This window comes from Chrysemys picta, chromosome 2 (assembly GCF_011386835.1).
Source record: "Chrysemys picta bellii isolate R12L10 chromosome 2, ASM1138683v2, whole genome shotgun sequence".
Classification (NCBI taxonomy): domain Eukaryota; kingdom Metazoa; phylum Chordata; order Testudines; family Emydidae; genus Chrysemys; species Chrysemys picta.
Window position 1 is genome coordinate 269,341,650 of NC_088792.1, and position 11,082 is coordinate 269,352,731.

General features: G+C 45.5%; 1 protein-coding gene and 1 long non-coding RNA gene across 4 annotated transcripts in view; one reads left to right on the forward strand and one right to left on the reverse strand.

Moving 5' to 3' along the window:
- FER1L6 (fer-1 like family member 6) overlaps positions 1-3,277 on the forward strand; it is a 147,034-nt gene extending 143,757 nt beyond the window's left edge. For both annotated transcript variants that reach the window (XM_065586105.1, XM_005288782.5), the window contains exon 41: positions 1,054-3,277. In XM_065586105.1, the coding sequence (XP_065442177.1) occupies positions 1,054-1,237 (184 nt within the window). In that variant the 3' untranslated portion in view covers positions 1,238-3,277. The remainder of the gene's footprint in view (positions 1-1,053) is intronic.
- LOC112059112 (uncharacterized) overlaps positions 1-9,745 on the reverse strand; it is a 45,894-nt gene extending 36,149 nt beyond the window's left edge. For both annotated transcript variants that reach the window (XR_002888339.3, XR_010599001.1), the window contains exons 1-2: positions 9,611-9,745; positions 1,025-1,113 (exon numbers count right to left, since the gene is read on the reverse strand). This is a non-coding gene — a long non-coding RNA (uncharacterized LOC112059112). The remainder of the gene's footprint in view (positions 1-1,024; positions 1,114-9,610) is intronic.
- Positions 9,746-11,082: the final 1,337 nt, after the last annotated feature.

Sequence of the window (11,082 nt, forward strand, 5' to 3'; positions counted from 1 at the left end):
TTTGGTGGCCAGAGATTCCCAAATAATGTTTGGTCAAGACCCAGATTTTAAAACTGCATGTGAGTGGATTGCATTCTGTGGCTTCCCAGCACTCTGCCAGGACTGACTCATATGTGCCATACGTGTTTGAAAAGTTTAGCAATGTGACTATAACCAGGAAAGCAAATTATTTGTAGTGGCTACTCACTAGGATTCTCATCCTAAAGCAACTGATGTCAATGGGAGTCTTTCCACTGGGCTTTGGGTCAGGCCCAAGAAGCACGGGACATCTAAATGTCACATTTAAAGCTTGCTGTGGGTTAATATGTAAATTAGGACCCCCCAAGATTTGTCCTACTTTGCATAGCTATGAAATGCAAAATATACAGTTCATTCTTCACAGTGGCACGTGGGGTATGTACTATGAGATGTGGAAGTTAAAAACAGAAGAATGGCCATACTGGGTCAGACCAATGATCCATCAACTCCAGTATCCTGTCTTCCCACAGAGACCAGTGCCAGACGTTTTAGATGGAATAAACAGAACAGGGCAATCATTGAGTGATCCATCCCCTGTTGTCCAGTCCCAACTTCTGGCAGTCAGAGGTCTAGGGACACCCAGAATATGGGCTTGCGTCCCTGACCATTTTGGCTAATAGCCATTGACAGACCTATCCTCCATGAACTTATCTAATTCCTTTTTAAACCCTGTTATACTTTTGGCCTTCATACCATCCCCTGGCAACAAGTTCCACAGGTTGTTTGTGTGAAGAAAAACCTTCTGCCTGTTAATTTCACTGGGTGACTCCTGGTTCTTGTGTTATGTCAAGAGGTAAATAATGCACCCCCCATTCACTTTCTCTGCACCATTCATGATGGACTGTTGAGTGATCCAAAGATGCTTAGCATTTTCAGAAGTGCTCTGAGTATTAAGAACTTTTAGTGAAGTCCAAGGTGTTAAAAGGTCCTTTTGTATGTGATATGTTTTACACAGCATGATTTTTATAACGTAATATCTTTTGGAAATGTCTAGATCTTGCCTTACCAATTTTCTCTCTCTTTCCTTCCCTTCAGCCGCCCAGACACTTCCTTCTCCTGGTTTGTAAATCCTTTCAAGTGTTTGTATCACCTCATCTGGAGAAATTACAAGAAGTACATCATCATTGCGCTGATTCTGATTATTCTGATGATCTTCTTGGTGCTTTTCATTTACACTTTGCCTGGTGCAATCAGTCGTAAGATTGTTGTAGGATCTTAGACCATTACATCTCTCCTTGTAACTAATCATACACAAGTCCTGCAGTTAAAAATAAAAACTTGACTTCACAATTAATGAGCCTGAAATACATTCTGCCAATTATAAAGATAAAGACATAACCATTCATTTCAGGAAAATGAAACTGACTCAAAATAGTTTAACACTCTACTCCTTTGGCTGCTTATTCAGAAGCAACCACAATGTGCATTATCATTGAGGAACTGCCAGAACTTTATTAACTATTTTAAAGTTTGATTCTGTGTCCGCTATTAAATGTGAAAATGCATTCTTTGATATTGCACAAAAACTGTGTTATAAAGAGTAAATATTAATTAAGATTATATCTCTATTACCAAATATTGAGAGAGAAATGTTATCCATAAACATGAGAACTAGGAAGGATGCCCTGTGTGTTCTTTGCACAATGTTGCAACTGTTGATTTTAATGTTTTTTCATGATTTTATATTGGTGTACATGATTTTTTAAAGATCTTTTGTTCATGCAAATCAAAGGTGAAATTCTCTCCTTTGTTGTCATATACACATTTTTAAATAGCTAAAATAATTGTATTATGCTCCAAAATCTCAAGATATTGCCCTCACGTAAATAACCAAAGTGGGAGAGAGGAATTAGGAGGTATAGGAAAAGGAGGAAAAAATCTATTTGCAGATGTGGTTTGAAAACTGATGGAGAATTAGTGAAGGAGAGAAATGCAGGAAAGATTGTCCACTAGAGAGAAAGGGCTCTTGAATAAGTAGTGGGAACATTGTATTGAGAAGAGGATTTACTCTATCTGCTAGATGAACAGAGAGAATGAGAAAGGAAACAAAGAGAAGGTGGAGGCTGGAACAAGTCATGGGGGATTTAAAAAACAAGGAGTAAAATCCTGGCCACACTGAAGTCCCAGTCCAAAACACAAAATATTTTATACATTGTCATACAGGAGGTCAGACTAGAATGATCTAATGTTCCCTTCCTGCCTTTAATCCATGAATATGAATAATTAACAGCCATAAAAATCCCCATGGGCTGATAGTTGGTTAGACAGACATGTAGTAGATCTGACCTTGCAGATAATTCATTCTACCATTCTAAAGCCGTAGGAGTAAGAATTAGAATGTAAGCTCTCTGGTTAAGGGACTACTATTCGTGTGCGTTCAGGAAAGCACCTAGCATGTTTTTGGACACTTTAACATAGAAATACAAATGAATCATGTGGATGCAGTATTGCCACACAGTTGAGATTGAATGGTCTCTCCTCTCTTCAAGGGTTGATCCTTCTATGTGAGGATATGAAGCACATTAGCAAGACAGTGTGGGAAAACTTGCATTGTCACTGCTGGTGCTTGGCCTGTTCTGTGGCTCTACAGAGGACATTGGTTCTCCAGGACTGTCCCTCTGGCTAGCACTGAAGTCATTTTAAAAAATGAAAATAAATAAAAATAAATCAAACTGCCAAATTGCAAACATTTTGCATTTAAAAGGGATTAAACTCCATGAACATGATGACAACAAGATTTAGTATTTCTTGTGGCTTTCACATTCTAAGTATGTTATAAACATTAACAAGCTAATTTTAAGTGTGTGAGCAATCCTGTTAATATTAAACATGTGCTTAAGTGCTCTGCTGGACTGGGGCCTTCACGTGGTGTATTTTACCTTTGTGTGTTTAATATGACAAAGCAATAGATGGAGTTCGCGCTAGTTAGTCATTAACAGGATAAGGAAGTGATGCTGCCAGGTACTGCACACCCTCAGTATCCACTGACCACAATGGGAGTTGAGGACATTCTGCGTCGTCTTTCAGAGGCCCTAACCCAGTATGGTACATGCTTGCCTGGCATTTTTAATGTATTCCTCTGACACTGCTAGTTTTTATTTCACTGTGTACTTAACTCTGTATTACACTGAGAAGCAAATCCTGTTTCTCCGAATAAGCCTTGCTGTGTCTATGAACCTTTGAATTATGATGATTTAACTGAGCTAATTTTGTTATGCATAAATAAAATTATTTTAATAAAAAAGCTCAGATGAACAGTTTCTACCGTCTTATAATAGTCTGGAAGGCAACATGCTGATTCTTTAAGCAGAACCTTTTGTTTAAGTATCGGACAATAGGTCTGATCCTTCAAGGTGCTAAGTGCCCACCTCCCTTGATTTTAAGACTAGAGTATGATTTTGATTATGTGCCAACATGGGGGAGTAAGAATAGGGTGACCAGATCACCAAAGACAAATATCGGGACGCGGGGGGGGGGGGGGGGTGACGTGGCGGGGGGCGGGGCCAAAAAAAAAAAAAAAAAAAAACTTCCTCCGCAAGTGCTGGAGGGAGGCCCGGGAGACTCAGGGGAAGCGCGGGGCCGGGGTGAGTAAGAGTCCGGCCTGGTCCCGAGCAGGCAGGACTCAGTCGGGTGGTAGGGAGAGGAGGGGGGCGGCCCGCGGGGCCAGGCGGCGGCTGTTGTTGTTGTCCCCCCGGGCAGCGGGACTCGGGAGCAGCCGCTGCTGCAGCTCCCACTGCCGCGGGGGAGGAAGCGGCCATGGCGCTTGGCGGCTGCGGCGCCCCCGAACCCCCCGAGCCGGGGCCTGCTGCGGGGACCCAGCAGCGCGTACGCTGGGCCCAGCCCCTGGCCAGTCGCGTCTGGGCTGCTGCCCAGCTGGTGCTATCCCGCGGCGGCCCCGGAGTGGGGGCAGCAGGCCCCAGCCCCCCCGTCCCGCAGGGGAACGAACGGGGCTGGGCTGCCGATGCCTCCGCCCCGGGGCCACCGCGCGATAGCACCAGCTGGGCAGCCCAGACGTGCCTAGCCAGGGGCTGGGCCCAGCGTACGCGCTGCTGCAGGCCCCGGCTCGGGGGGTTCGGGGGCGCCAGAGCCGCCGAGCGCCATGGCCGCTTCCTCCCCCGTCGCCTGGCCCCGCGGGCCGCCCCCCTCCTCTCCCAACCACCCGAGTCCTGCCTGCACTGGGCCAGGCCGGACTGTTACTCACCCCGGCCCCGCGCTGCCTCTGAGTCTCCCGGGCCTCCCTCCAGCACTTGCGGAGGGAGGGGGAATGGTGAGCCCGGGGAAGAGGCGGGGATTCGGGGAGGGAGCCAATCGGGGGAGGAGGGGGCGGAGTCGGGGCAGGGGGGGGGGGCGCGAGCACTTCCGGGCTCGAGGCTCGGGGCATTTCCTTGTTTGTCCGGTTGTCCCGACCGCATGTCGGTCGGGACGCGGGACAAACAAGGAAATATCGGGACGGTCCCGATAAAATCGGGACGTCTGGTCACCCTAAGTAAGAATTCTTCTGGCACCCATGTACTGGCTACCAGGCCCTGGGTCTAGGTATATAGCAATGAGCAGGTGCTATGTGTCTGCTTTTTAGGATGACCAGATGTCCCGATTTTATAGGGACAGTCACGATATTTGGGGCTTTTTCTTATATAGGTCCCTATTACCCCTCCACCCCCGTCCCGATTTTTCACACTTGCTATCAGGTCACCCTGCTGCTTTTTTCTTCCTGGTGGAGGTGGGCAGGAAAGAGCAAGAGGTGGACAGACTCTTGACTGGCTGAAGTCTGTTCCTGCACCACTGAAACCAACAGGAGGTTTGCCATTGACTTCAGTGGGCACAGGACCAAGCCCTTGTTGGTCAGAGCAGCTGAGCTGGCACAGAGGTGTTGTAACTAGCTGCTGGTATAAGCCAGCAGCAAGTTTCTAGCCAGCTCACAGAGCAAGGAAGAAGCAGGAACAGAATTGTGACTCAGAGGGGTGTCTGAGTCACAGTGTGTCAGGCACTGGCCCCCAGTAGTCAGGCCTAGAGATTGGAGCAGAGGTTGGCACCAGATGTAGGGTCAGGACCAGGACCAGGGACAGGTCAGGGTTAGAACTGAGATCAGAGTCCATCAACAAGCCAAGTCAGTACTGTAGCTGGAGTCCAGATACAAGGCAAAAGTCGAAGCCGAGCGATTAGCGTCTGAGGGTTCCAGGAGTGGGGTCAGGAGGCAGAGACAGGACTGGAGCAGATCAGTAACAGGGCTGGAACTAGGGCAAAGACAAGGCTGGAGTGGGCTGGAACAGGGTTTGCACAAGAACAGGAACTAGAACTGGATCAAGAGCGGGAGCTGGAAGGCGGTCAGATAGGAATAGAAAGAAACTGAGGCAGGCTGGAGGCCCGGGGGGGGGGGGGGGCAGATAACCACTAGAAAACACTCCCCTTCAGAACCCTGGAGTTTGCAGTCTCTATATTCCTCTGCTCTCAGCCAATAGGTGTGAAACCCACTGACAGAATGTGTATCTCATCCCTTCTTTAGTGGCTGATCCACATAGAAGATAACTTACTATTGCTACCAGTTACTCCATTAGATCAGGTGGTAGAGGTTTGTGCTGTGGCTCTAATGGTCCAAAACCTAATGATGATGCATGTTGGGGATCACTATGTTTCCATGTAGAGGGATTTCTGGCTTTCCCCTGTTTTTTTTTCTTTAATTAGAAAATTACAAACAAATAACATTAAGGTGGCAAAGCCAACAATTCAGAAGTTAGGAAATGTCAGACAGAATTAACGTTTCCCATGCAAAACAATCTAGTAACCCACCTCATCAGAAAGGGCACCTCAATACACGAATGGGCTCTGAAGGACATGCTTCTCCCTCAGGTGTTTCAGGAGTGGGGTGTTCCCCCTCATAGATCTCTTTGCCAGCAGCAAGAAGAAAGTATCATGTTTCGTTCTCCAGACTCCATGTTGGATGCTTTCTTGATTCACTGGAGCAGTCATCTGCTGTATGCCTTCCCACCATTCCCACTAATTCCCAGAGTCTTCAGGAAGGTGAGACAAGACAAAGCCTGACTGATATTCACAGCACCAGATTGGCTATGCCAATTGTGGTTCTCTGAGCTGAGGAATCTATCAGTTCAGCCATCCCTCATGCAAACAGCCCTGCATGGTCTAGTCCTTCCCCCAGACCAGTTGTCTCTGTATCTAACAGCTTGGTTCCTTGTTGGTTGGCCTTTGTGGACAGAAGCTGTTTGGAAGAGGTTTGGGACATTTTGATTCAGAGCAGGAACGCCTCTACTAGACTAACATATCACTTTAAATTCATATGTTCAGCGCCATCATCATCGGTTGCAAACTTCCATTCCTGACATGCTGGACTATCTCTTGTCTTTAAAACAACCTGGATCCTCACTTAGTTCACTGATGGTTCATTTGGCCACAATATCAGCCTGTCATGCACCTATACAAAATTGTACTGTATTCTCACACCCTAAAGTATCTAAATTTCTGCAAGGGTTAACTCATATGTTTCCTCCTCCCTTCGAACCAATATCACCACATTCTTTGAACCAGTTGTCAATTCAGAGCACTTTCTTTGGGTAATTACCATTAATACGGAGGGTGAGTGAGACTCATAGCTCATCCTCTTTATGCTAAGGACAGAGTGACGCTAAGGCCTCACCCAAAGGTCATATACCAGAATTAATTGCTGACATTCACCTGAACCAATATGTACATTTACTGGTGTGTTTTCCTAAGCCTCATTCATCTGCTGGGAGGCAAACTTCATACTCTAGATGGTATGAGAACGCTTTCTGATTACCTTCAAAGAATTCAACTATTTCATAAATCACCCCAGGCTATTTGTAGCCTTTGGAGCTAAGTCACAAGGGCAAACCATTTCCTAACAGAGACTTTCCAAGTGGATCTCAGATGAGGGTCTGTGATGGGTGTGACTGGCAGACCAGTTGCCAGTTCATGCCAAAGCCCAGAGCCTCACTGAACACTGACAGATGCATAGCGGGAAACCCGTCCAGCTCACCTGTGGGTTAGTATTGTTAATGTAGATATTAGTGTTTTAAGAATCTGTTTAATGTTTAAACTTTATAGAATGCTTGTAGGATGCTGCATATACTAAACCTACTTATAATATCTGTATCCCATGGTATACAGTTACTATATTGAGTGTTTGCATTGTAAACCTCTGTCACTGTGTAACTCACCAAACAGGAGGAGGAGCATTAGGTAAGGTAAAGTGCTCATCCTGCACGCAAGATGGCCCATTGAAGGCAAATGAGGCATTGTGTTGCATCAAAGGACAGAGACCTGGTTGACTACATTCCTAACTTCCTCCAGGAAGGGGCAGCCTGTGCATGAATTTATCCCATCAGCTTAGATTCTGGGTTGAGGGGGGATAAAAATCTCCTGAAGAGAAACTGGGTCTTTATGCTCTGTGCACTGTGAGGGGCAAAGGTTCCTAAACATAAGCAAGAGATCCCCATGCTGCTTGGCATGAGTCAGCCCTCAAGGACATGAAGAGCTGCTTATTACAGAAGCGTCTATTACCCTTTTAAATCTAAGACTAACTCGTTTGTGTGTGTGTTTCCTGTTTTAACCTTGTAAATAACTCTCATTTCTTTTCTTAATACATTTTTAGTTGATTATGGGATTGGCTAGAGGCATGTCTTTGGTTTGAGGTCTGAGTACAAATGATCTGGGGTAAGTGACTGGTCCTTTGGGACTGGGAGTAACCTGAATATTGTTGTGATTTTGCGTGAAAAGTGACCATCTATCACATAGTCCAGCTTGCCTGGGTGGCAAGGGGACTGTCTGTAACTGTCTGTAAGACTGGGCTGGTGAAATCTAATCATAGAATATACAACCAGTTTGGCACATCTGCCCTACTTTCTGACAGTCTGCCCAGTGCTTGGCACTCATGGTCATGAGCCCCTCCAGACTGCAGGACATTTTAGAGGGCAAACCACTTCCACACACAGACTTTCAAAGATCTCAGATTGCATAAAGGTCTGTGATGGGGCTTAATGCCCATCATTTGCAAGGTGAGTGAATGTCTCCAATTAGTTATGCTTTGCACCTGGGGAGGTGAGTAGCTAACTGGCTTCAGGCCAGAGAGGGCAGGGATACACCATCATAAATAGACTGAAGGAGCTCAGTTTAGGGAGAGATGGCAGAAGAGACAGGTTTCTCTGGCTGAGAGAAGCCCAGGTTTAGGGTGCGCAGACGGACACAATGGAGGCAGCATGGGCTCCTGCATGAGAAGCCCTTAGATAGGATCTGTCAGTGGAGAAGAGAAGACTTCAGTAGCCCAAGATGGCAGAAGAACTATTCAATTCATTTTGGAGTTTTGCTTGGACTTGTTTATGATACCCCGGAAGGGGTCTGAACTTAGGTTACTTGGCTGGAGCGCTGAGACTCAGAAGATCTGGGGCCAGAGGTAGGCAGCCGGCAGGAGGTGCTGAAGCTGAACGTAGCAGGAACATCCTACACCAGCACAAGGGAGCCCTCCAAGGGTGAGTGAGCCCTACCACAGGCTCTCTTGTGATTTGAACAAGTGGTTCCCGACTCTCAAGTTAAATCTCATTCTGCTAGAGCTCAGGCGATTTCCAGAGTCCTTATAGTTGAGATTTGTAGTGCAGCCATTTGGAGCTCAATACATACTTTTGCTAGTCCTTATTCTCCATTGTCAGCTTCTAGATCTGATGCCCAGTTTGGCAGGGAAGTCCTACTAATGCTTATTAAGTAGGACTTCTAGCTCTCACTTCTTTAGGAGGTTAACTCCCAGCCAATCACCAAGCGTGGAATCAAGATGTGGACAGATACTCGAAGATGAAAGAATCGTTACTCACCTTACAGTAACTGTGGTTCTTTGAGATGTTCTGTCCATGTGGATCCCACAATCCACCTGTCTTCCCCAGGATTGAGGGTGGTGAAGGAACTAACTGGCATTGGGGCCATCCCACATTTATGCCCTGGGGAGGAGTGGCACTATGCCATGCAGGAGGCTTGCATGGCTCCAATGAACATTACTGGTTTAAAGATTCTGGTGTCTCATGCATGGGGTGCATTCACACCAAGAGTGGGATCCATGTGGGCAGAACATCTCAAAGAACCACAGTTATTGTAAGGTAAGTAACTGCTCTTTATCTGTCTAGGTGGCACTTAACATGGTGACTGAAGCTCTAAAAACACACGTCTGTGTTCCTTTGGAACTTATCATTGTAACATCTAAGCAGCAAATGCAGCAACTTAAGAGAATTATATACTATTCTCTTAGAATGGGCCATTTGTCCCTTTTCCCTCAGTTAGGTCATATAGAAGATGTTAAGGGGAACGAACTATATCCCACATGATATTCTGTTGTTTTAATCAGCCAATGTCTTTCCTCTGTCAACCAATTGTAAATGTAATGTTGAGCATTCTTATCAACCATCCTCTCTACAGATTCTATTGTTTTCTACAGAAGGACATTAACTACTCGCATGGAAAATAACCAAGCCAATCAGAATTGTCTGGAAGAATACAAGTTTCATATACCCAGTGCACAAAGGCTAATTTCACTTCCTTTTCTCCACAAAGGAAATTGTAAAGGCTTAAAAGTACTTACAGTAGTTCTTCAACAGCACTGCAGCATGGAAGGATCAATAATAGAAAATATCACTTGTATGTTGTGCTAGCAAAGTAGAGTTACAAAAGGTCTGAGGAAAGGAAATGGAAAGTCTTTTTTTAAGGAGAAAAAAACAAAATATAATCAAGCAGCAAAGAAGAAAAGTTTCTCTACAGAAGAAGCTCAACTCTGGGTAGATTCACTAAAAAACGAATACTAAACCTTTGAAGAACAGAAGTTTGCTATTATATGCCACCTCCTAAAGTGTCAGGAAAATCAGCACACCTGCCACGACAGAGCAAAGTAATGAAACCACATGCTCCAGCAAAGCAGAGTGAAAGTGACAGAAATTCAGCATCGGGTCTTCGACTTCACAGCCTCTAATGAAAAGGAATCATATTAGAAAAAATTCAGCAGACAGTGAATTGTGAGGCCTCCTATGGAACATCAATTAGTTTAGAACTCTGTCACGTCTATTGGCTCAGCTGCACAACCTTTCTGTAGAGCTAATGCTAAAGGAATGCAAGAGCATGTAACGTTTAAGCAGATGAGGAAAGGCCACATTCTGATGTGTTACTCTTGATTTACTGCAGTATAATCAAAGGCAATATTCAACCCTTACAGTAGTTGCCAATAATGTCAACATTTTATTTTAAAAAATTACACTGCACTGGTATCCACACTATGTCCTGTTCTAAGTCCAGAGACATACCTTGGTATCGCCTACACCACAGCTAAGTAGTAACTGTTGGCAAGTATAAAATGATGGTTGTACAGTAATGGTGATTCTTTTTAAACTGGTACTAGATTCACTTCCCGTCTTGAACCTTTGAAAGAAACATAACCCTCGTCCTTTTCATTGCAGCAATATCTGAAGAATAAATGTGTTTTTTTTTAATTTATGCTATGAAAATGCAAATATTTCACACAAGAATGTCACTGAAATCAGTAATCAAAGGATGTGACCTCCACCACCATGGCCAGGGCTGACAAGGGTGGGGTGGGGTGGGGGGGAGCCGATACAAATGACCGGGGCCTGGCAGTCCGGAAGGGGGCCCGGGGCCCGGCTTCCTCCCCCCCCCCTCGTTGGCCCTGTTTAGCCAGTCCGCCCTTGCTGGGGGGGGCCCGAAAAATTTTTTTCACCGGGGCCCGAACCTGCTCTCGGCGGCCCTGCCCATGGCAATTGTCATAAGTGAAAGCCTATGGAATCACAGATGCCCCATTGTTTCTGACCCATTGTTTCTATCCCAGGTGGTTTGCAAGATATCCTACCTAGAAATGATCACTGGTCTTACGAGCAAATCATAGAGGCCATGTACAAGACAGGCGGCGATGTTTGCAGCATCCAATATTGCTGGTCCTGAATGGTCAAAAATCATGGCAGACCCCCCAAAATTATGAGCTTAGCTTGAAAATAAGATTAAAAATAATAATAATAAAGTTTGGATTCTTTTCTTTGCCTTCTGGTGTTT